This window comes from Notamacropus eugenii, chromosome 2 (assembly GCF_028372415.1).
Source record: "Notamacropus eugenii isolate mMacEug1 chromosome 2, mMacEug1.pri_v2, whole genome shotgun sequence".
NCBI classification, from domain to species: domain Eukaryota; kingdom Metazoa; phylum Chordata; class Mammalia; order Diprotodontia; family Macropodidae; genus Notamacropus; species Notamacropus eugenii.
The window spans coordinates 358,341,380-358,367,234 of NC_092873.1; the positions used below are offsets into that span (position 1 = coordinate 358,341,380).

The 25,855-nt window shown below is 45.3% G+C and overlaps 2 protein-coding genes across 4 annotated transcripts in view; one reads left to right on the plus strand and one right to left on the minus strand.

Annotated features, from left to right (window-relative positions):
- The window catches only part of ACLY (ATP citrate lyase), a 43,701-nt gene extending 18,092 nt beyond the window's left edge, over positions 1 to 25,609 (minus strand). Inside the window, exons 1-16 of one of the 3 annotated variants that reach the window (XM_072646461.1) lie at positions 25,432 to 25,609; positions 20,078 to 20,260; positions 19,015 to 19,137; positions 17,297 to 17,359; positions 16,414 to 16,604; positions 15,672 to 15,751; positions 13,638 to 13,768; positions 12,457 to 12,575; positions 11,082 to 11,218; positions 10,265 to 10,326; positions 8,820 to 8,937; positions 7,500 to 7,654; positions 7,180 to 7,270; positions 6,252 to 6,281; positions 2,439 to 2,580; positions 1,275 to 1,443 (exon numbers count right to left, since the gene is read on the minus strand). In XM_072646461.1, coding sequence (XP_072502562.1) covers positions 1,275 to 1,443; positions 2,439 to 2,580; positions 6,252 to 6,281; positions 7,180 to 7,270; positions 7,500 to 7,654; positions 8,820 to 8,937; positions 10,265 to 10,326; positions 11,082 to 11,218; positions 12,457 to 12,575; positions 13,638 to 13,768; positions 15,672 to 15,751; positions 16,414 to 16,604; positions 17,297 to 17,359; positions 19,015 to 19,137; positions 20,078 to 20,236 — 1,770 coding nt within the window. In that variant the 5' untranslated portion in view covers positions 20,237 to 20,260; positions 25,432 to 25,609. Of the gene's footprint in view, positions 1 to 1,274; positions 1,444 to 2,438; positions 2,581 to 6,251; positions 6,282 to 7,179; positions 7,271 to 7,499; positions 7,655 to 8,819; positions 8,938 to 10,264; positions 10,327 to 11,081; positions 11,219 to 12,456; positions 12,576 to 13,637; positions 13,769 to 15,671; positions 15,752 to 16,413; positions 16,605 to 17,296; positions 17,360 to 19,014; positions 19,138 to 20,077; positions 20,279 to 25,431 lie in introns of all 3 variants that reach the window. The other 2 variants (XM_072646462.1, XM_072646463.1) reach the window with 2 other exon arrangements.
- Positions 24,779 to 25,855, plus strand: part of ODAD4 (outer dynein arm docking complex subunit 4) — a 97,153-nt gene continuing 96,076 nt past the window's right edge. Inside the window, exon 1 of the mRNA XM_072646466.1 lies at positions 24,779 to 24,881. The gene's annotated coding sequence lies outside the window, so the exon portion shown is untranslated. The remainder of the gene's footprint in view (positions 24,882 to 25,855) is intronic.

Consider the following 25,855-nt stretch of genomic DNA (forward strand, 5'->3'; position numbering starts at 1 on the left):
AACTGGTCCATGGAGACTGGAGCAGTTCAGTCTGACCTCTGAAATACTAAGAATTATCACCCAAATCCAAGCATGACCTCTTCTCTCTACCCCTTCCTGGCCCCCAATGCCCATAGAGCTCTTTACTGTCTTTCCTCCAAGGTCAAGACTACTTGCTTTATCTGGACTAGACCAGATGCAGACAAGATAATCATCAGCCACATCCAGAGAAAGAACTGTGGAGTCTGAACGCAAATCAAAGCATACTATTTTCACTCTTTTTTTGCTTTTTCTATCTTGTGGTTTTTCTCTTTTGTTCTGGTTTTTCTTTCATGTCACGACTAATATGGAAATATGTTTAATATGATTGTACATATATAGCCTATATCAGATTGCTTGTCATCTTGGGGAGGGGTGAAAGGAGGGATAAAAAAATTTGGAATTCAAAATCTTATAAAGAGTGAATGTTGAAAATATCTTTACATGTAATTTGAAAAAATAAAATACTAGTAAGTGGGGCCGGGGGGGCGGGAGGCCAATGCTGCAAACTAAAAATAAAAAATAAATAAATGTTGGGGGAGGGGAAAAAAGAATAATCATCACATACCTGAGCAGTACAAGCACTTTCCAGGTCAATAGTGTGTAGAAACTAAGACCAAGGCCCACCTTTCTCTCCCAAAACACTGTTTCTCAGCCTGAACACTATGTAAACACCTTTTACTCCTTCATCTTTACCCCCACCTCCATCCCTGTCCAAATCACTCCAGCTTGGCTTCAGCCAATACAAAGGTCAATGACTGTCAATACTATTTGCTGTCTGCCACACTTACGCCAGAGAAGGGAAGGGGCAGAGAAAGATGACCTGCTGAGTTTACCATGGTCAGCTACCACTTATGCCAATGGATAGTTAACAGGGATGGGATGATTAAGGAACACATCATCCATTTAACAAATGCAAAACTTTTGCATTTGGATGCCATCTTTACAGTCATCTTTCAATTCTCTTTTGTTCTAATATTAAAAGGTATTCATTCCTTAGACACACATCAGGCCTGCAGCAAACCAGATGTCAAGACGGCTGCCAGGATGGGATTAAAGCAGGTATAGATGAGCACACAATCCTATGTAGATAGCAGGGACTCAGGGGCACAGTGGCAGAGGTACCCAGTAGCTCCAGGCACTTGCTCTGAATGAAGGAGTTGCTGTTTCTCTTACCTACTTAACCTGGGCGTCCCACCTCCACATGTCAATGTTTTTCTGGAAAGCACAACTTATCTACTACTCAGGTCACCCACCTGTGCATAATTCATGGTCTCAATGGTGCTGTCATAGGCAGAGCGGAGGGAAGCAAAGTTGATGAGCACGTCGACCTCAGGGTGCTTCTTCATGGCATCTGCCATATTCTTGAAAACAGGGATCAGGATCTCCTTGTGGCCCCAGTAGAACTTCTGCTTGTGGTCACCACTATGAGAGAAATGGAAGTGGTGAGGGATGGAGTGGGACAGGGAGGGGATTGGGATGGGGCAGACCCCAAAGGGAGCTGGAAACCAATGTAGATGAGCCAGGACCATGACCTCCCAGCCTGGAGGGTAGTGGTGGTGGAGAGACACAGCCCAGGAAGGGGGACACTAAAATTGTTTTTGGGAGTGGGAGCAACTCTTGGCCTTGTCACTTATGACCTGAGAGACCTTGGGCAAATTCCTTCCCTTCTTTAAGACTGTTGCCTCTTGTATCAGACTGGGAAGGGATGGGGAGAAAGTTTGGAACTCAAAATCTTGTGGAAGAGAATGGTGAAAACTGAAAATAAGTAAGTTAATTAATTTTTAAAATTAAATAAAAAAAACTGCTGTCTCATTTGTAAAATTAGGAGGTTGGACTAGATTGACCACAAGGTCCCTTCTAGCACTACATTTTTGAACCCATGAACTCCCAATCCAATGGAGCCATAATAGCTAGTGTTCAACTGGGGCTCTGAAAAGCTTTGCAAAGTGCTGAACTTGTTATCTGCTTGGACCCTCATGACCACTCTGGGAGGGAGGTGCTACTGTTATCCCCCATTTCACAGACGAGGACACTAGGGTTGCAGGGAGGAAAGGACTTCCCTTGCCTGTGGGTAGCATAGATCCTTTCCCAAAAGGGTTCCCCACAGAGATCTCTCTTGTGCAAAGATTTCAGTCAGTGATACATGTACTGCTATCCTCGTTACATGGATGAAGCAATTGAGGTTCAGGGAGATTAAATTCTGGTTCAGCATTATGAACCTTATAATTCCCTTTTCCAGGGTGCAAGGTACATGTATATATGTGTACACACACACACACACACACACACACACACACACACACACACACACACACACACACTCTCACAGAGTCTGTCCTAGAAACCACCTCTTCACCACCATCATCCTTCCACTCAACTCCAGGTCTGTTTTAGTCCTTCCTAATGGGGTGACTCACGTGAAAGGATAGACCATAGCAGCCACTGAGGGCTCATCACGGGAACAGATGTAGTCGAAGTCCAGCATGCCCTGCACAGCACGCGTCTGCATGCCCCAAACAATCGCCTTGGTGTGTCGGCTGAAAAGGGTTGTGGCCTTTCCTATATTGGCAGAGAACAGAGATGGAGTACAGAGGCCTGGATCACTAGGGTTCCCAACATCCACCCCTGGACCTTGCCCAAATGGGTTCTGTAGGAGGGAGAGGGGGAGAGGGAAGAAGGGAGAGCTATCAATATCCCAAAAAGAAGCTGAGATACTACAGTAATAGTCGAACTTGACTAACGTTCTGCTAAAATCTCATTAACCTGAAACCAGTCTGAATTCCTGAATGGTCTGAATATAAATAATCTAAAAACTAAGGGTTATTACTTTCAAGCACCAGTAACTGCAACAGTGGAAAAGTATTGCTAAATCCTGTTGGACCTGCTTGACTGAAGTGATAAAAATAATTTGTAATTGTTGAACTATGTGTATTTGCCAGTGGGATGTTGGTTCTAAGTTTGTTTTCTTTGGTTAAACATTGCTCCTCCCTACGGTTTACGGAATTTGCATGGCAAACCTTGCCTTTCCTCTTAATGTTGAAAAAAAGATAATCTAAAACAAAAACTACTTCCACGTAGTTTAAGTTATTATGTCTTCCAAATGAGTCAGAATTCAAGGAAATGGGTATTACTATACTAGATTATGCAGAATCCCAACCAACACTATTGAGTTCCTGAGGAGTCTGTCAAAAAGAAGGGGGAAGCCATTTATTACTAAGGCAACTAACCCTTGGAATGTTGTCTCTACCTGCTGCCACCCCCTTTTTTCCACCACTCTCTGAAGGGTTCACTGGGCCACCACCATATGCTTGCTCCCTGAGGGGTCCTCAGAAGGTAGGCAAGAAAAGAAGGGGGAGAAAGGAAGGAACATGAGCCTTACAGAGCAAAACATTCTTTTCGTTCCAACCGAGAAGCCTACTCATTTCTTCTCTAACAATAGGACCAGCAGAGGGGAGCTGGCTGTCATCTCATTCCTCCAGAGGTGTGGCAATGGAGTAGGGTTATGTGGACATTACATATACATCCCAGAAGAGTGACTCTTCATTGGGGAAGGGGTGAGGGGAGAGAGACAAGACTGGCTACCATTTAGATGAATCTGATTTTAATCCACTGTAATAAAATGGACCCAAGCAATGTGGTGGTCAGGGTGCAGGCCACCAGACCTGAATTTGAATCTCACTAAGGCCACTTATTACCTGTGTGGCCTGGTACAAAATACGTCTATGGGATTCAGATTCCTCATCTGTAAAATGATGGCAAGATCTATGATCATGATAAGTGAGGTATAAAAAGGTAGCACCAGCTCCACCTCTTCACACCTCTGCAACCTTGCCTTGGAGAGGTGGCCTATAAACCTATTTCCCTAGAGATAAAAGTATTAGGCAGCCAGCCAGCAACAGGATATATTTCTTTTCTTTCTTCCTTTTTCTTGAAGCAACTGAGGTTAAGTGACTTGCCCAGAGTCACACAACTGGTAGGTATCTAAGGCCCAATTTGAACTCCAGAGTTGGTACTCTGTCCACTGTGCCACCTAGCTGCCTCTGGATAAATGTCTTATAATCATATCTCGTACACTGTAATTCAAGAGAAATGTCTTGGTTACAGACATCCTGAGCCAGTCTTAGTCACAACACCTTCAAGCCCTGCTTCTCACATGTACTGCCTGTGTGACCCTGGACAATCACTTCAACTCTCAGGACCACCTGAGATGAGGCTGAAGAGCAGACACCCATCTGCATGTAAAGAAAGGAGACTGCCTAGACCCCTAAATCCTAGTTCCAGCCCCAAAACAATTAAAAAACTCCAACACTCTTCCCCGTTTCTTCAGGCAACAAATTCGTTAATTTGTCCTAGTTACAACAGGTACCCAGTAGGAACTGCCACAAAGAAGCACAGCCAGATCAGTTAAATAAAACTTTAGAGCCAGAAGGGACACAGGAAATCATGTGGTCCAACCTCTGCTCATTTTAGAGATGAGGAAACTAAGGCCCACATGGGGAAGTGAGAGGGTATCAGAGGGATAAGTCGAAACTAGTAATAACTTAGAAAATTAAGGCACACAAGTGAGAAAAAATACCACTGTCACCAGACATGCTTATGCTTAGGTTCTTCATCATGCTCTCTCAAACTCAGTGGGACTTTCAGAGCCCTTTGGGGTGGCAGGGGGTGTGGGGGTAGGTCCTAGGAAGCTGGATATCAGCACTTGGTCTCCTAAAAGGTTTAAAGGAAAGCAGAAGCCCCAGAAAACGTTCCTTGATCACACCCCATCTCCAACTTTAATGGGAGTAATCTATATGTTGGCTAAAAATAATTCCTGACCCAGTGGCCTTGGAAGCCAGTGTGGACAGCACACAGTTGAGGTTCACATGGATTCACATGAAAAAATTGGGGAGGGGGGCAAGAGACATTCCTGGAAGGTTTGAGAATCAGCACTGTGATCAGAGAGGTAATAAGTGCAAAAGGCGGACAGAGGGATGAAGCCATGACTATGCAGCTTGAGCTCTCAGCTCCACTTGTAGGAGAAGATGGTGCGCTCACCACTGCTCCTGTTCAAAGGCCAACCTCTACTCTGCTCCAGCCCTTCTTCCCTGAGCCTACCAGGCTCAGAACTCAGTAGAAGACAGAACAGAAATGAAGGTGGAGGTGGGAAAGAACAACTAATTTTAAAAGATTACATTTTGGCAAAGGTTCAAGGAACCAGTTAGTGACGTTTTTCTCTGGTTCTGTCTATAAGCTCTCTGAGAGAAGGGCAGAGGTCTTGTATGCTTGAATAGGGATTCAGGCCTACAACTTACATGTATTATGATTTGAATTTAATAATATATCCATTTGAAATATTTTCTCTGGGTAAATCCTGCTGGTCCCTATTATCTGGGGGTTTCTCAGGGATCCCACAAATGGCATCTTTCTAGTCACTTGTTTTCCACCTTAAAGTCAGAGTGACCCAATAGTCAAACTTGGTCTCTACCCCAAATATCCTATCTATCTAAGGTGATCCTGATATGGTCCTCCTATCTAGGGTGATCTTGCTGATGTGAACACACACAAAAATTTACAGACAACTCTCAATTATCCACTGTATATATTAACCACTCTCCCTTCTCAGTTCCTACTCCCAAGGATAGGTAAAGGGAAAAAAATCCAAGCACATTCCTATTGGTCCTCGGGAATGCTAAAAAAAACCATGCTGCAGGATGGTAGATGGTAGGGACCAGAAGAGTGGGTGGGAGATGTGATCCTTTGGGATATGATTGAGCATGTGAGATCATTATCTTCTATGGTCTTCACATTACGAGGCTTCCTTCTTCCTCTAAAGAACACAGGTTAAGAGAGAGCTGGATGAATTTCTTAGCTACAAAGATGACCTTATTTCTCTACCTTCCAATCCTCTCCTGCACATACGGGAAGAAAAGACACAAAACCACCACTCTCAGGCTCCTTCATCTCCCTAATTCTCAGTCTCCAACCTTCAAACCCTCTCCTCCTCCTCCTGCTGCTCACCCAACTCCACCCCAACCAGGCTCGGCTCTGGTCAGTCACCCAGTTAGAATAGTAGTATGTTAACATGCTGAGTGAGGAAGAAGAAAAACAGGACTCAAGGAGGAGAGTGAAGGACAGAGGAGACTCCAGACAACACTACAAACCCACCAGAGAGGGAGAGGAAAAAAACACACAGCAAAATGATCAATCACTAACAAGGCCACACATTTAGCTAGCAATGGACATCCTACCTTTCGGGGATCTTGGACTTGGGACTGAATCTGTTAAAGAGAATTACCAATGCAACTGAGTGACCCACTGAAGCCTCCCAAGAGTCCAGAGATGAGTTCATAGTACCAAAGGGTCAAGGAAAAAAAGGCTTCCAATTATACCACCGCCATCTTGTCCACTCGAATTACAGCCAGATGGTAGGAAATAGGAAATAGGAAAGGGACTAAGGAGGAGCACAAAACTCTCCAAATTCAACTCAGAATAAATAATGGGAGGGAAGAGAACAGTGCAAGCTAGGCTTTAAAAAGGACTCATTCAGGTGTGAGCAGAACATTGGTGTTCCTTCCTTCCTTCACTCCTCCCTACCACCTGGATGAAAACGAGCAGAGAATGAATCATTTATAAAGGGTGAGTGAGGCTGTTATTGACCTCATCAGAGGCTGCCATTGACCTATTCTCAGAGCCAGCTACACCAGAAATCCAGGACATCCCACCTCCCAACCAACAACAAAATTATTTAAACTGGGGCAAGTGTGAGATGGGGAACCCACACAACTGACAAGAATCCAAAAGCCAGGGGGCCAGCTCTTTGTTTTCCACTTAAAAAAGAGAAGAGAGTCAAAGAGGAATTCTGATTTCAATTTTCAACTCATTTCTGCAACCTTGTCTCCTCCTCTGTCATCACCTTTAGCACAGAACAAAAAAAGGGTATGATGAGTGAAAAAGAACTATCCTAGAGATAGCTCTGGACCTTACACCTTCAGTAAAACCAGTTTTAAAGGCCATGGATCATCCCTTATCTACAGCAAACTTCATCCCTTTCTTCTACTCCCCCTTCCCCCCCAGGTCAATGTCCAAACGATTTTTTTCTTCCTCTCTACTTAGATATCATACCAGGGCAGGAAACAGGGGAGGCTTCAGAGACTCGTCACCCTTCGGATATTTTACCTTGGGTGGCAGCTGGTTTGGCCTTCTTTGCAGGTGCCACATCATCAGCTTTGGATTCAGAAAAAGATGCCGTCCTGCTAGGTGCTGGAGTCTGGTGGGAGAGGGGAGGAAATCTGGGTCACCTCAAAGTCACAGGTGTTCCATGAAGTGCCCCCTGGAAAAAAATCAGGAAGTGGAGACTACCTAGAAAATTAAACCAGTTAGGCTCCAGCCCTGAGAAAACCAGAATGCAGTCCATCTCTTTCTCTTTATTCTTCCTTGCCTATTAAAGGAGGAAAAGAAGTATAGGGTAAAAGAATGAAGAAAAAAATGGTATCTACCGAGGAGCTGCCACTGGCATTGAGGAGGAAGTTGGCAGTGTGGGCAGCAGTGGGCGGTTGGTTTGGAATGGGCCGGTATCCTAGGGCCATGCCCACGATGGCAGTCATGTGAGTCTCAGTGCCAAAGACATGTATGGGGATCCCAGTGGTTTTCCCTGGAGTGAGGGAAAAGAGATAGACAGAAGGAAAAAAAATCAGAACTATGTCTAATTTTGTGGTGATCTTTCTTCCCACACTGACAAAAATTTATCCACAACAGAACTTATAATTGGCAGCCTAATTAATTTAAGAACTGACATTCACATCATCCTTTTAAGGACTGCAAGGTGCTCTCTTTACAGGCACTAGCATTCACAGGAACCTTGCAAGGAGAGGTTGTTGGTACTATACAGGTGTTCTTGCCACCACCTTACAGGAAAGGAAACTAAGGCCCAAGGAGGTGACAGGATCACACAGCTGTGGGAATCTTCAGTCTTTCCACTGTAGCAGAATGCCCTGCACTGAATTCATCTCTAAGCAAGCCTATTTAAGACCACCTTTTATCAGTTGATAAGTTATTCAAATAAAAGCCAACATTAAAACCAGCAGTTACCCATTCCTGGGTTTGGGACGTATTTCTTCTTTCCTTTGTAAGGAGTAGGAAAGAGGGTAAATGGGATAGAACAGTATGAAAAGTCAAGCTTTAGCCTCCCCTCATTATTTTGCTAGCTGATATTTTCTCTCTCCAACTCAATGCTGGCAGGGTCCTTATTTATTTCTGTAGCAACAACCCCTTAAGGTACTTACCAGAAGCTCCTAGGTTCACTAAGTGCTCAGTTCACACTGGCTGAATAAAAGAGGGCCATTAATTTCTTCTTTTCAACAGGATTTTTTTTAAAGTGCTAGACTTTTAATGTAGGTTTGTTTAGAATTTAATAATGTTATTTGTCATAAAATGATTTTTCCAGTTCGGAAGGTCATATTTTAGGCAGGGCCCCTCCCGGCCCTCTGAGGGCTCACCATCTACAACATTTTTTTTTAATAGGGATCAGTTCATACAAAGGAAACAAACCTAGTCACAAATGGATGGACTGCTCAGGGGAAAATGGCATTTTGGGGCAGGAGAGGGTGAGAGGACAAAAATGAGCGCAAATTTGGTGGGGAGAAAGGGAAAGAAACAACAGGAAAGTAGCTACAAAATCTCACATCTAGATAGGATGATCCCGGAAAAGGGAAAATCCAATATATGAAATCAAAGGTTTCAGAATTCTCAGTGAAACTATACAAGGGGTGTTAAGAGAAGATGCAAGAGTGGAAAAGGGCAAGAGCCCTCAACCTTACCAACTTCTCCCATCACCCGTAAGCCCTCCTGGTAGTTCGGACCACCCCTTCGAACAAAGATGGTGACCTCATGCTCCTTGAGGGGACCCTGGTAATCTCGAATTGCTCGAACGATGCCCTGGAGACCAACAAAGAACAGCACAAGGTCTGACTCTTGTATACAAGACCAGGTTTGAAACGATGGCATGAGAACTGGTTTTTTTACAGCCTCCAAACGAAAGTTCTTAGGAGGCTAGACGTTCATTCTAATGATAATTTTCCACTGTTTAAAGTGGAATTTGGGGGTCGGATGAAACACAGAGGTAAAGACTTCATTTGGAATGATCTTCAGAGCCTAGATACAAATCAAAAGGCAAAAGCAGTCTCATTACTTTATAGTCTACCCTTGTTTTTGACCAAAAAGCAAACAAGAATGGGAAAGGAGAGGATAGATGGATGAGAAAGGGATGCTGAAGAGAAGTCTAGATAATCCTTACGTTAGCCTGTAAAAGAACCTCTAAAAAAATTAAAAGCAAACAAATTCAATGCTGGCAACACAGAAGAAAACCAACTGCCCTCATCAATTGATGGTGAAACTGAAAACTTCAAGAATCTTTTTGGAAGGCAATTTGGCAGTAAGTAGTAAAAATTATAAAAATAATTGTTGGGAAATGTTATTAAAAAAAACCTAGGTGTTCAAAAATTTTTACAGTAGCATTATAGTTGAGTGCAAAAAAACCCAACCAAACAAAAAGACCTAGAAGCAACTTAAGTATCTAATTCATGAAATTGTAGTTTGCTAATCTGATGGAATATACTACAATGCAATTAAGATGGACAATTATGAGAATATCAAAGGAATCCAAAAAAGACTTAATGAAATTATAAAAAAATAAGGGGGAAGCAGAATTGGGTATAAATCCAATTACTTTTTATGAGGAAAAACAAATGAAAATGAATGGAACAAAGACTCCTAATGGGAACTTAGAGCGAGTGGCTGAAATATGTTATGGTATTTTATGCACTGAAATTAATTTAATTTAAATTCGAACTGCTACTAAGCAAATTTCCATCATTTGAAGAGATATTAGAATGTTCCATTTAAGTTAGAATATAAAGCAAAACCACTACTTTAGGCTAACTGAAGACAACAGAACAACCAGTCATCAAGGACTTCATACCAATCTGGATAGATGGGGCCAGACTCTTGGCCTTCCACTTGACGATTGGGCAAACTGAAACTCAGTTAATCAGTGACTTTCTCAGTCTGGTCCATGGGAGCTCATCTCCCAAGACTCCTTGAGCTTCCTTGGATCCCAGAACCCACTTAAACTACCTTCTACCCATCTAGCCTACAGATAATACCCCTGGACTAGGTCTCAATCCCTGGGAAGCACACATGCTTACCTTTCCTTCCAGCTACCCCTCCTCCCCAAAAGTTTTTATTACCCACAGGAGTTCCTTACCTTGAAGGTGGCAGCAACATTTGTAAAGTTTGCAATGCTGCCTCCAATGATGAGTATTTTGCCTAAGTTTGGGGTGAGGATAGAAAACATATTAAATTTTGGGACAATGACTAGCATGTTTCAAGCTAAAAGCATCAAAAGAAGAAAGAAAACCTTCCTGTCCTCTCGGGGTGAGAAGGGCTCCCTGGTATGCATCACTCTCTGAAGCTTGTGTTGGGTACATATTTGCTAAATGAAAGGCAGCTATTGATTATGGTCCTCCCCCAGGTGGTGTTTTCTTTGTAAGCCACAGAGCGCATTAACAACCTGCATTAACCACTACTTACTTTTCTAGGAGAGGAGCAGAAATAGCCCAGGCTCTTGTTAAACCTGGACTCAGGCCATCCGTTTCACCTACTGACCACCCAACTGACCTCAGAGCCGTCAGAGGATTCAGAGGATACATAAGACAGAAGTGACAACTCCCTCCTGGACCTTTTGGGTCCTGAGCTGTAAATTACCAGCACAAATCACACCCACATCATGAAACAAGTGATTCCAAATTGCAGACAATTCCTCAGCTATTATTTCTGATGCAGAAGACTACTCTTTTTAACAAGTCTGGGGTATGAGGATGGTACTAGTCTATATTCCTTTTTGAGCACACACCAATTACAGTGGGTAAGGAAAGTCAGCTGGTAATTAAAAAGTAGGCCATGGCTAAATGCAGATAACCTGCAATATGGGAAACTAAGAATGGGGCAGTGTTGTATCAGGACCTGGGTACAGGAGAGGATGGAGGCTTTCTTTTGGAAAAGGGTAGGGGAAACGGTCTCACCTTGCGGGTGCTTCTCCCGGGTCATGAGAGAGAGGATGGTCTTGGCATAGTCATAGGTTTGCTGCTCACTGGGAGCTCCCGAATACTCCCCATAATTAGCCAGCTCCTCTACACCCCCCAAATCACAGATTGTGTCACTGTGAAAAAAGTGATTGGGGAAAAGAGGTTGTGATTCACTCTTAGTTATCCATCCACCAATAGATCAACAAGTGTTTGTGAAGTGACCACTACACTGAAACTCCGGACAGTTCTTACCCTGAAGGAACATACATTCTACTGGAGGGAGACAGCATGAACATGGGAATTGGATCGGAAAACCTGCAACTCAGGGTTAAACATTAAATGTGGGTAATCTTATTATAGACAGGGGTGCACGGTATAGAGGATAGAGGGCCAAACAGTCAGGAAGATGTGAGCTCAAAATCCGCCATAAGACACACACTAGCTACTTGACTTCTCACTGCCTACTTTCCTCCACCATAAAATGAGGGAGTTGGTTTCAAGGATCTCTAAAGTCCCGTTCAGCTCTAAATCCATGATCTAATGCTCTTGTGAACCATCAGTTGATGCTATTTAGATCAGCAGAAGTAATAAAAATGGACACTTGTGTAGTGAGTCCCTTTGAAGACTTTATTTCATTTGAGCCTCAAAACTCTGGTATGGTAGGTCCATTTTACAGTTGAGAAAACAGATTCAGAGCAGTAAGGTGACTTACCTATAGTTACACAGCTAGCCAATGTGGAAGGCAAGATTGAACTCAGGACTTCCTAATTTCATGGCCAGTATAGTACCACAGCATCTTAACTGGCAGGAGGGCAAGGGGAGGACTAGCATATGGACCAATGGTTGTATTGTTTCAGACTTTTACAGACTGACATGCTCTTTTATCTATAGTTTCCAACATTTACTTTCATAAGATTTTGATTTCTAAATTTTTCTCCTCTCTCCCCTCCCCACTTCCCAAGAGGACGTGCAATCTGATGCAGGCTCTATATGACACTCTCTTTCTGAGCTAGTCACCTGTCATGGCACGTTTCAATCCATGTCTAAGAACACTAGTAACTAAAGTAACAGGTGAAATCTGCCCCAGGAAACAGTTCTACAGAACACACAGACTTCCCTTGCTTCTTGCTTTAAAAATAATGTATAAAGTCTGGCACTTTGGAGAGGCCCTCACTTGCAACAGCTGGGCATACACAGGCACGAAGACACTGTGTCTTAGGTAACAATGAGACTGAAAAGAACTCAACCTAGAACAAGTGTTCTCATTCACGGCTTGAGGTTCTAGCCCCTTCCTTTTGGAGAGTGTTTGGAGGTGGAAAAACCTTTTCCTCTCTACCATTACCCACTCCCATATCCCCCACCCCTCATTCACCTGTATACAACAGAGGCACCACCTCCAGCCACCATTGTCCAAATCCTGCCCTTGGGGTTAAGCAAGGTCAGCTTCAAGCTCGCCCCACTTTTGGCATCTAAGTCGGCAATGTAGGCTTCCTGGGGGAAATCACAGAATGAATGGTCTTCTCCTGGCCTAGGCAATCTGTCCAAAGATGACTTTACTCTCCGACCCCCAGCCAAATCGATCTCCTCAATTGGAAGAGAACCTAGGTACCTCCCTCTCCCAAGAGACACTTGGTACAAGGTCACTAAGCTGACTTTGGCAGGGGGAAACTGGGTAGGGCTCCCCATTTCTGAGACAAGATTCTTGGAAAAGAACGGTATGCCCTCAGTATCAGGCATCTCTTTGGGCCAAACCTGCCAGCTCTCCTTCCTATGCTACTTTAATTTCTCCTTTGGCCCACACGTCTAGATGGGATTCTTCCCCTCTTCGGTCCTAGCCTAGGTTCTTATCCCCTACTAACTCCCCTGTCCACTGTCCTTTCCCACCCTCCACCCCTACCTCCAGAAATCTTTCTCAGTCCCAGGCTCTCCTCTCAGCCTAGATGACTTAATAATGCCTAATCTCAAGGTAAAAACTTTGAAAGATTGGGGGGTAGGGAGCGGCAAAAGGTCAATTAACATTCTGAAAGAGCAGGCAGCCAGAGCTGCCTTCTGATTCAGCTCAGAGGGAAATGATTGGGAAGCAGCAATGAACAGAAGCCATCCAATCAAGTTAAGAGCCTGAACCTAGGGAGGTAGATTGAGAAGAACATTTAAAAGGATTTCTGGCCAGGATACAAAGGCTTTGCAGACATCCATCTCCTACCCCCAACTTTGAGGAGGTTTTAAGAAAATTAAATCACTCATCATTCTTTTCTTGGCTGAGACCGCCAAGAGAGTTTGAGCTCCAACTATCTAACTACCTTGATGAAGAGCAGAGAGTGACAGACCCCCCCCTAGGTTCTATTCCCAGCTCTGCTATCCCTGCCCCCCCATACAGTACTCAAACACAAACCATTACCCTCCCTCTATCCCTCCATTATCTAGAAGATTCCCTTGATAACCAAATAACCAAGCCCCTACCCTATAACTGAGCAACAGCTCTATAAGGAATAGGGGGAAAGAATAAATGGGGGAGGGGGGGAGAAAGGGAGGAGGGAAAAATGGGGGCTCTACCTCTGGATAAGCTTCCCGCCCAAAGGGTGGAGGAAATTCTAGGTCTCCCCATTTAACTTTGCAGATGTAGTCAGCTGTGGCATCAATCTTGGCAGCAAGGTCAAGGATATAGACGCCATCCTTTGTCACAACTGGGGAGAAAAGAGCACAGTCAAGGCACAAGTCCACCCCAGGGGCCTGAGAGACCCACCTGCCCTCCCTTTCCCTTGTGTCCCCTGAAGCTCCCCCTTACAGCCACCCCTACTTCCATGGGACTTATGGTTCCCTATCTGATGGTTCCCTAAACCCCAAAAGAAGGCAGGCTAGTTTCCAAGGAAAGCAAGTTTCAGGAAAATGAGTTGTTACTTCATTTTTAATTGGTCTGGAAGGCTGGTTTACCCTCTTGAGAATCAATGTTCCTACCTATAGTAGGCTTTCAAGGCAATGTTCTTTTTCCTGCTTTACTATAAATTACCAACCTTATCCATTGTTCTCCCTAGCCCTCCTAAAAGAAATGAACTGGTGGCCCAGTGACACATTTCTGCAGGTACACTCATCTCATTAGCATCTCTGAACACAGCAGGTGCTCTTAGCCTGGGGTCAGAGAACTTGTTTCTTTAAAAAAAAAACACTTCGATTTTTGTACTTCAGTATGGTTGGTTTCCTTCGTAATGCTGTGTTTTGTTGGATGAATTGAAAAATACTATTCTGAGAAGGGGTCCAAAGGCTTCATTAGACTATCATACAATCTAGGCCACACACCCCCAATGTAAAAAACCCCTAACTTAGAGCTAGAGTGGACCAAACACATCATTTAATCCAATCCCAACGTTTTTCAAGTGAGAAAACTGAGGCACAGAGTTTAAGAAATTTATCAAAAGGCCACACAGTTAAGTAACTGGTGGAGCAAAGATTTAAATGTAACTCCTGACTATTAATCAAGCTCACTTTCCACTGTACCCCATGGCCTAGGGCCTCCTGACAGGGAGAAGCCAGTTCCAAGGTGAAGCAGCAGTCTGTTTTCCTGCTGGAAGACAGAATTAAGCCCCCCCATTCCTTCAAACGTCAGAGTTAATTTAACTATGGCTCAGAACAAATCCACCTCTTTGTTTTCCTCCCACTCCTACTGCCCCCACTCCCTAAGGTCCATTTAGATAATTAAGTTGGCTCAAGATTCCCCCTTCCACCCATTAAGAAGAATGCCAAATCAGCCATGCTAAGAGCAAATGATTTTACTTCCTGGCTTTCTGGACTTTGTATCAAGAAGCAGCAACCAAAGCCGCCTGAGTCTCCCTCCTCCCCCCACTCTAGACTGCCAAACCAAAGGGCCTTTTCACAGCCTGACTCACTTGCTCATCGTGAAGTGTGTCAATGATTAACTAACTCATCAGGGAAAGTGCTGGGGTGTATATTCTGGGAAGGGAAGGGAAGGGAAAGAAAGTGTCTGAGGACACAGAACTAGGAGAAGGAAGATGCTTCTGAAGGGCTAGGATAAAAGTAGAGGCAGGCCTTGACAGGAGAGCAACAAGGACCCATTTAGATGTCCAACTTCCCCCCACAAAGCAAGGCCAATTCCAAATGTGGAAAGGTCTAGAGAGATTACAGTTCTCAAAGACCCAATGTCAACTTAAGAGAGCTTAGACCAGGGGTTCTTAACCATCTGGGGGAAGAGGGGGGCAGTAATCAGGGACCCCTTCAGCTGGAGAAGCCTAAGGATCCCCTTCTCAGAACAATATTTTAAATGCATAGCACAAAACACAGAGGAATACAACGGAAGCCAATAATACTGAAATACAGTTATTAACACATTTTCTAAACAAATTCAGGGGTCCTAGGTAAGGAACACTTCTCTCCCCACCCACTCCCTGTCCTTCGATTCTGGAGGGCCTACCTGCAGACTGAAGAATCTCCTTCCTTCCTTTCTTCCCTACCTACTCCTAACACACACCTGTTACCAAAGGCAGCTACTCTAGCAAAAAACAACAGGAGACTGAGGGTACAAGCTCCCACTTTCTCCCTCTGCTCCCTCCCTCCCATGTGGCAGAAGCAAGTTACCCAAGGGGTTGATCTCAAGGTAGGTGAAGTAGAGGTCTTCATAGAGGTTGAAGAGTCCAGAAATAAAGCTGGCCAAGATCCTAAGTTGAGAGAAAGAGAGTAATTTTTTAGGGGAGATCTCTCAGCTTAGAGGGAGGGGGAGACATACATTCTCAGCTTCAATTCCCCAGGACTTAGACCCAGCTTAACCCTGTCCTCTCCCTCCAAAATCATTCATCTCAGAGGCTGTCTTAGCACCTGTCCTTGAGGCACTGAGGCAGAAAGGAGCTCGCAGACAAAGAGGGGGCATAATTGGGTGAGGGGAACAGATGAGATGATAATTTTTCTCTGACTCAATCCTCTCCCAGACAAGAGGACAGTTTCTGTCTGCCTTGGATCTAGCTGCATATGTCATCTCTCACTGCCCCAAAGGTTAAAGAGCCTACAGAGAGAGCTTGGAGGGGTAACTGGAAAGAAACCCTGCTTTTTTCCTCCTTTCCAAGAAATTTTAGGATGCCAGGATAAAAGAATACTGACTGCATCATCTCCATCAACTCTTTGTCCCATGTGCCCCCCTCTCCCCACTCTAGCCCCGTAGGAAATCTAGGAACCGGGGATTACAGGTATCTCAGATAAAAAGAGTGCCCTTCTAGACTTGTTCCTTCCCCTAATTCCCAGGTTGGATGCCCTACTTCTCCCTGGGATCACCCTTTCTCTTCCCTCACCACCCTAGAGGGGGTCCATTCCTCTGCCCACACTCAACTCTTTCTTGCTCTCAGGGACATGAGTCAACAGATGTTGCTTGATGTCAGTAGGGTGCAGTTTCTCATTTACTCCAACCAGCAGCTTCTGGGCATTGGTGTCAACATCCCCAACGTCCATCCCACCCTCATGATAGAACAGGACGTAGTCCCCTTCTCGGGTGGCATAGATACAAACGTAGAACTCTTCAGCCTGGGAGGTTGGGCAGACAATTAGGCAGGAACTAACAAACACAGAGAACCAGAAAAGGCAAGAATTCCAGGGGTCAGCCCTGGTCTCTTCATGATGTACAAGATGCCATTAGATACAAACCTCACTTCTAAAAAGGGAGACAAAAATATTCACCTATGGAATGTTAGCTTAACATCTTTCCTTCTAAAGGGACATCATGAGAGAATGCCCGTTTTCTTGAGTTACACTAGAACAGTTTAATCCGATCCAGCAAGGATCCAGTTCCACATGTTGGACAAAAGTTCACTATGTCATCTAGCCTTAGTTCCTCCCATCTGGCAAATTGAACCCATTTTCAACCCATTTTCTTACTCCCTCTTCTTCCCTTAACCCAATTCTCCAGGCTCCAATTCCCAACTACAACTCCTTTTCTCTATCAGTCTGATTTTTCCTTTATATATCTTGCAAGTCAACAAAAACAAGAGGATGGAGAGAAGAAAGGATGCTAGGGGTGTTTTAAGCAGAGTCTGGCACATAGTAGGTGCTTCTATGTCTAGAAACTATCTCGCCTTTCAAATAAATTCCTTGTGGGCAGGGATTTTCACTTTTGTTTCTTTATCTGTGTTTAACACAGTTCTTGGCAGCACATTTAGTAAATGCTTTACTGATTGATTGATAAATAAATATGTGTGGATCGATTGGTTGATACACACCTGAGTGTGGGGGACAAAGGGTTCAATGAGGAAGTTCTTAAGGATGCCCTTGGCCTTGGCAATCTGGAAAAAAACAGAAAGGCAGAAACTGAATATGCAGCAAACCACATCTTGAGAGCTGAGGGTAAGCAATCTCTTGTTGCTTCCTGTTTAGGACCACTAAGAACCCACCACACATTCTAATCCATGGCAACAGGAGCAAGAGGGATAGGGATATCTGGGCTTAAGGAGATCTTGCTAGATCATCACACACTTCCCCTGCCTCCATACCGGCCACAGTTTGCCCCTGGCAAACACAGGGGGAAGGTTTCCAGAGAGGGATGCCATAAGAGCCTTCCATGACCCCTCCACACTATCTCTGAAGAATACCATAGAATGACTAGCTCCTTCTCAATCCACCCTGTCCTCAAAGCAGGGCAGGGTAGGGAAAAGGAATAAAATTCTATTTGGGTAGAACAAGGAGACAATTTGCTCCCCAAGGATAGGAAAAAGACAAGACAAGAAGATCACAGAAGTCATATGAGGTAGAAAAGGAGATAAATCAGGACACTTAAAAAGCTTTTTGACACAGACCCTGCTGGGGAGTTAGGGAGCATCACACAGAGTTAATCAGCCTGATTGAGGCATTGGCAGAGACTGCTCCCTCCATCAGACATGGTTTATCCCCTTGTGCCCTGACTTAATTCCATGCGTCACCACTGACTCATGGACTCAGACAGTGATCCATCACAGCTCTGGTCTAGCCAGACAGCCACCCAGATGCCCCCCTCCCTGATGGGAGAGGGAGATGACAGCATCCCCAGGGATGTGCTATTTCCCCACTACCAAAACACAAACACACACCCAGGCTTCAGTCCCCAAAGGCAAGAACATTCAGAGGTTGGGGAAGGGAAAAATGTATAACTTTCTCTATTAACTAACTCCCCATCTGAAACCCTGGGAAACAGTTATGAGAGATTCAGGTCTGAAATTTGAGGGTTTCTTATTTAAAAAAAAAGAAGAAGAAGCTTATCTCTACCTCCACTCTCCCCTCCCCAAATCTTATCTCTAAACCATCTCTGTCCTTCCTTAAACCCCAGTCACCTGACACAAAAAATGTCACTATACCCCTCCCACTCACCCCATTCTTAAATATCTGGGCTTTGTGTGGTCCTGCCACAGGAAAATCAGGTATGGGGAAAAAACAAGCCATCACTGATACTATTCCAAATCCTAGGAGAGAAAATGAGAAACTATTGTTCTTGAGCCTAAACCATAGATTAGATAATTATCCCTTTCTTCCCTCTCACCTTTGCTAATATTCACTTTGACTCTGTTGTCTACAGTCAAAATGAGCTCTTCACACACTCAGTCACCAGTACTGGCTCTGCCTCATTTACACTGCCTAACTGGGCACTGTGTCCTATAATATCCATGTTAACAAAGGCTATCTATAGCAGGAATCTCACAAATGATGTTGGAATATTCCTAGCTAATGTTGGGATGTATGTGATAATTACTCCTGTGCCACATTCTACCAATATTAACTGATGGGCTGGTACTCCATGAGCCTACACTATGAGGGTAGTAAAAGGCAGAGGGGGCCCAGGGAAGCCTGAGTACCATTCAACATAGATGTAATAGAGACCTAAATAAGTTCAGCAAATAAATGTTTGCTAACATGTATGTCCCATCCCTGGGTCCCCTAGAGAGTTCATTCTTCTTCCTTCAAGACTCACGGTGATCTCTTTTCCAAGCCTGGTCTTCAGCCAGGACTTGACACCATCTAAGTTGAGGTTAACTCCAACCAGGCCTAACTTCCCTCGACGCTTGATCAGCTGATCTGGCTTGACCACCAATTGCTAGAAGAAAGGGACAAAGAGAGGAAGAAAATAAGTATTTACTAAACACCTACACTATGCTGGGCCCTGTGCTAAGCATTTTACAAATATTATCTCATTTGATCCTCAGAACCACCCTGGAAGGTAGGTGCTATTATGACCCTCATTTTACAACTGAAGAAATGGAGGCAGGCAGAGGTTAAGTGACTTGCCCAGAGTCACACAGCTAATAAGTGTCTGAGGCTGGATTTGAACTCAGGTATTCCTGACTCCAGGCCCAGTACTCTATCCACTGCACCACCTAGCTGCCTCATTGGGAAAGAACAGACACTTTGGTCCCAAAAAGAGCTTAGATTCTCCCCTCTGCATCTCTCAAGATCTAGCTCTAATTCCCAACCTTACCATGCATCTTCTCAACTGCTCCATTCCAATGGAACACCTGACTTGCCCACCATCTTGCTTCCAATTCCTACCTTAGCCTTTGCACTGGACCCTTCCCTCATGCCTCTCCTCACCCTCACATCTTGGAACCCTTAATTCCCTTCAAGACTCAGCTCAAATCTGCCTCCTTCAAGGTATACCTCCTATCCTCTCAGGCATTTATTCCTCCTCCGCCTCTCCCACTTCCTCCCAACATCATTGTGGACGTATTTAGTGCACATGTACTCTGTGCATATTGTATCCCTGCCCTCTCCCACAACAGAACCTGGGCTCCTTGAGGGTAGAGACTAACATGTTTGCATTTGTATATGCCACACAAAGCACAGAGTAGTGCTTGTGAATTCATTCAGACAGACCAGCCTCTGTCTGTCTGACCGACACCGGTCCCCCGGTTCCCCCATCCTCAGAAAAAGCTCAGAAAAGACTGTTATCTAATAATAATTATTCTTGTCTCTCTGACAAGGGTGCTTTCCTATTCCACTGACACCCGCCTCCCACCCTCAATATGGAGGCAGCTGACCTGGCTAATGAGCCAGGGGTGGTCCTGCAGCAGGTGGGACCAGTCGGTGTCAGGGGTGACCCGAGCATACTTGAATCGGTTCTGGATCGCCGATGTGGTGCAGATGTACTTGTAGAGAAGCTCCTTTCCCGTCTGTTCCGATATTGCCTTGGCTGACATGGCTGTAAGAGGGACAGACGCTGCCTGCCCAACAGAAGGCCCCTGGTCAAAGAAGAGGCAGTAAAGAACCTACCTTCAACTCTCACTCACCCCCAAACCTCTGTAGTCTCATGGCTTGGGACTCCCAGATAAAGACCCTTGTTTAGTTCCAGCTGGGTAGAGCCATTTGCCATTATGGCTCCAACTCCCCCCTCCAAACACACCAGAACAGATGACCTTGGCATCTCTCAGAGGAAGAGCAGAAAAAGGCTCCAAGGGGGATAAAGTGAAATTTTCCCTAATACTAGGGAAGGATAAGAGATGCCAGAAGAATGAAACCATGGAGGAAGTCAGGGATAGCTCTTCTCTGAGGAACTAATTTCAGCTCTGCTTTCACTCCAGGCTGGCAAAGAAACCTTACATTCCCATCACATCTTGTGGATGATGGGGAGGCGGGTATGAGAATGGGCAGCTAGCCCTTTTTGGTGTGTATCCTGATCTGGTGAAACTTGTGGACACTTTTGTGTTCTTAAGTATAAAACCTAAAATACACAAGATTACAAGGGAATTCACTTACATGGAATATTATCAAATGAATAATTATAAATTAAATAATATTAAATATTAAAATAACTAAAACATTAACGAAATAATTAACAAAATATTAAATAACTATACGTTCATAGAACCCAGGTTAAGAACTCTTGAGATGGGGGGATTCAGATACAACACAGGAAAACTCCTGTGACCCCAATTTACTCATCATACACACACAGCTCCCCAATCTCTAGTGCACCCAACTAGAATTGCACAATTTCCTTCTAGATTTCTTTCTGAACCACTTGTCACAACTCTACTCCCCAAAGAAGCTCCATCTATCACCCCAGGATTCTGTCTTTCTCACTATAAGACAGAGTGAAGTATTTGTGGGCTGGCAATCAGAAGGCCTGAGGTAGCCCACTTCCAACACATATTCCAAAATCAGACCCTCCTTCCAGAATATTCTTATTATACAAAGGAGGAAACCAGTGGGCCAGGTAGAACAATGAGCCTATTAGCCTCCCAGCCAGGTCTTTTAGCTGCAGTAATTGTGCATCTCAGGAACTCCACACATACCAGTCCACCAACTAAGGGCTCATGAGCAAGTCACTCCATCCCTGTGGGCCTCATTTTCCCCAGATGTAAAACAAGAATGGGATGGACCAGATGATCTCCAAAGCTCCCCTGAGGCTCTAAAGAAACTTATTTCAGCTGGGATGCTGGGGACCCTACAGAAGGAGACCTCCTGTCACTGACAGAAACAAGTGAATTTTTTATTTTTAGGAACCCCAAATCTCAACCTCCTCCTCTCAACTCCAGAAAGTGAACAAAACCCTGATCAAGATTTCTCCATTCATTTATCCTCCGTCCCTTGTCCAATCCTGTCCTGTACTCCCATAAGGCAGTACAAGTAACAGGCTGGGTCAAAGGGAGGCAGAGGTCAATGGAGAAAGAAAAAAAGATAACGGAGTGGGGAGAGAAACATATAGTCAGGACTTCTGCCATGCCTGGATAAGTGAGATTAAAAAGAAAACAAGGCTTTCTTCCCTTGGACACATAAAGATCAGGAAAGGTAATGTTATGTTTGTTGGGGAAAATGTCAAGGTTAGTGGCTTCTGGTCAGTGTTAGTCTGGGTTTTTGAAGGTCTTGCCGTGTCTGGAATTTTGTCCCCATCCAAGAATCAGAAGAGAAGCAGGTTAATGAGAGAGGCTCTTGTCTGAAAGTCAGCCAACCCAGCCCCTGCCCCCTTGTCCTTTCCCTTCTCCACTTATGGAGAATGAATAGCTTTCTCCACCCCCCCGCCCCCCCCATCCTTTTTAATTTTATCTTACTTGTATTGAAATCTTTTGTTTTTACCTTCCTGACCCAGGGAAGCATTTTTCCTATAAGACATCCAGATACTCCCCCCTCAAAAAATACACCTCTGCAATGGAAGGAGGGAAATACATTTTGTCAACTCAGGAAATTTAGCTCCTTTTAAAATTCTAATCTGGATCCTGCTATGTGGCCTAAAATAGATTAATCTTGCTGGGTCTCAGTCACTCAATCTATAAAATGGGTGCAATCAGATTGAGCTCTCAGTGCTACAGAAAAGAACCAGCAGGTATGGCAGTGAGAACAATTGGAGATCTTTTCATTTCTGGAACTGCCTTGGAGCCCCTAGCTGCTTCTTCTTAATTTGGGGCTGATTCTTCTGACTTCCCAGACCAGCCCCTCCAACCCTCATCTCCACCTCTACCTACCCCAGTTCTCAAAGACAATTTCCCAATCTTCTTGACTCTGGGACCAGAAAAACTGGTCTTGAAGTAGAATGCGCCACACCTCCCGTTTTCACCTTAAATGAAGCCAGGGGCAGACAAATGCCATGGTGGGGATGGAGGTGGAAAGTTAATTCTATCGTCCCTTCTCACTTCTCATCCCCAAGATGAATTTGGGAAACATGTCCTTGTAACAGTATCACTGATGCTCAACATCTCAGACATACCTAAGTGACCATTAGGGGTAAAACAGTAGACAGCAGAATACAATCATTTGGGAAATACTTTAGAAGTCTGTCATTCTAATCCCTTCACTCAAATAATTTCCATTAGCAAAATTGTAGTAGAGGAGCAGACACAGATGATCTGTTTGCCAAAAATTAACAGGTTTTGGTGACTGGGACTCACAGAACAAGAAAAAAAAACACATTGAATAAATAATAGATGGCAAGAGGAAAAAATTACTAATTACTAAGGACATTCTTCAGACAATGAGGAAAGGTGTTCACACAACTAAGAGAGGAGAGGGGGCAGTTAAGTCATCTCCTACGGATTGGGTCATACCCCATTCTTCTACCAAACCCAATCATGATTCTGCATCTCTGATTTTCAAACAAGGTCCTAAAGGAAGACCTGTAGGTCAGAGCTTGCAAATCCCAGATCTGGGATCAGATACCTAAAGGGGACATCTCAGGAGAAACAGAAAGGAGATGGTAATGTGGGGAGCTGTATTCACACCCAGGGCATTTTTTCCAAATGCAAGGTAGGTCCTTCCAGCCTGAGACAGGGAGTCTACTAGTTACTGCAGTACAGGAACTGGTGTTTATTCACTCACTGTTCATAAAGAAAGGCAAAGCCAAACATGGTAACTGAAGCCAGTGTACTTTAAAACCCAGAATCTTAGAGTTAGAAGGAATTAACTGGTTCTTTGTATCTTGCCAGGGCTGAAGGGCCTAGGTTAAATAAGTTCACCAACCACAGCTGAAGCCACCAGAGAGAGAGCTTCAGCCAACTATCCCGGAAATCGAATTCTCAATTTCAAATGAATTTCAATTTCAGATTCAGGTGGTGGGGGTGGGAATGGAGTTAGTGGTTCAGAGGATTTACCACTAAAGCCCCAGGAACCTATTACAACAAAGAAAGGTATTGGCTAATAAACAGAAGGGTGATTTATAGACCACTTAGGGAAAGGGGTTATACTCATTTCTATGTAAAAAGATGAATAACAGGAGAATCAAAACCCACTCCTCACCAAGGATCCTAGCAAATTAAAGTTCAGACACATCTTATTTTAAGACAGAAGGAAGTACCCTACAGCCTAGTTCCCCATCTAGATAAGTATCAGCTCTCCCAATCAGAGAAAAATGGGAGAGCCAGTAGAAGGAACAGGATAAGAAATGAGAAAGCCCTAAAAAGGTCTTTTCTTCGAGTGTGACTTGAGAGAGAAATTTTACCCTCTATTTCCCCAAGGGGAGTCTGAACAGGGTTTTTGACCACAAGCCCAAAACAGAACTAGTAGTAGTCCATTTCAGGGTCCCCTTTTGAGGACCTAATACATAGGACATCATATATGTTATGTGGTGAGACACTCAAATTAGCTGAAAAGCTCTTATTACCTCTACTTTCTCTCCCCTAAACTAGTATCACTCCAAAGACCCTAAGGCCTTTCCTGAGATCTTAAAGCCTGTGCCACTGTCACTGGGGATCCCCTATGACTGAGGCCTTCTAGGAGAGGTGCCAGCATGAGATTCACCAGGAGGTGGGTGTGCCTCTCTCTAACTCACCAACGCAGAAGGGACTAGGAAAGGGAGCTAAAGCAGAGCATAAATTAAAAGGAAGGGGGTTGGAATCACGTTAAAAGGTGGTCAGAAATAAGAACCCTCAACCTCCTCCCAGAAGCTTATCTGCCCCCTGTTTTTTTTTTTTTGCCGTAGCCTAACATCCAAACCCTCAGATTCAATCTGGTCATCGGTAACCACCTTCCAAAGAAGGGTTCACGTGGAGTGGAGAGCCCAGAACTCCTATGTGGTACATTGTACTAGCCAACATTTGGGGAGGGGAGTTCAGGGAAGAGTGGATCCCCATCAGCAATGCCCTCTCCTCCCGCTCCAACCAGACTAGGGGAAGAAAAGGAGGGGATGGGAGTGGGGGGAGGTCCTCCAGCCATTCCGACCATCTGGATGGATGGAGCAGCCCGCACGAGATGGCATCACGTTAACACCTAATCCCCCCCAGCTCCACCCACTCCAGCCATGAAGACCCCACCTCCCAAGGTCCTTTCCAACAAACCAAGACCTGGGAGAACTCAGCGACACCCCGAGGGAGTCACAGAACCGCGCCCACCCGCCAGACCCTACGACCCTTACAGGTTTAAGGGGGTTCGAAGCCCTAAGCCCACGCTGGAGGGGGAGGGCTGTAAAGATCACCGGGGGGGGGGGGGGGGGGGCAGGTTCTCTGGACTTGCTCGAGCTGGCCGCGCTTTTCCCATTTCCTTTCCTCCAGGCTCGGGTCATCTCCGGGTGCCCGGCTCCCTGGGTGTGGAAGCGGGGTAGGAGTGGTGGCGGAGCCCCGGCTGGGAATAAAACCGGGTAGCGACAGGTGCCGGGGAGGGGGCGCGGAGGCGGGAAGAAGGGCAAACACCAGGTCCGGGGGAAGAAACCGGGGCAAAGCCTGGAGATGCGAGTGCGCGCGCGTATGCGTGGATGGCCGGCTTGTTGGGGGAGGGGGACAGCGTGCTGACCATGGCCGCGGACCGTGCAAAGAGAACCCGGGAAAGGCGATCCGAAGCGCCGAACAAGCTAACTTCCAGGGCGAAGGGGGCACAGGATGCGACCATCCTAAGGCTAAAGGGGAGGGGGGGAGCGGGCGGACTGGTGAAGGGATCCCTGCCGCGGCCCACGCGGCCGTCTCCGACTCACCTCTGCGCGGCCGCCTCTCGGTAGTGGTCCCTCCGAAGGCCTACTTGCAGCCCTTAGTCTTCCTGCGCGCCCCTAAGAACTTGTGCCTGCAGAAGCCGCCCCAGCCCCGGCTTTTGTCCGGGGCCTAGCCAGGCTCCTCCCCGCCCCCCACCCCCTTCCATCTGCTCATGGCTGGCGGATCCCGGGGATTGGCCACACGTGTCTCCTAGCCTGTTCCTGAGACTCTCTTCCTATTCGCTGTCCGACTCCGGCCCCGCCCCCGGAGGCAGACTTGAGGGTTCCTGGGACTTGTAGTCCTGTTTTCCCCGCGGGCCATTGGCGAGCCGCCTCGGAGCCTCGCTCCGCCCCTCCCAATTTCGGTTCCGCCTTCGCCTTTCCTGACCTCCCAGACGCTCCCTCCTTCCCCACAAGTCACTGAACAGTC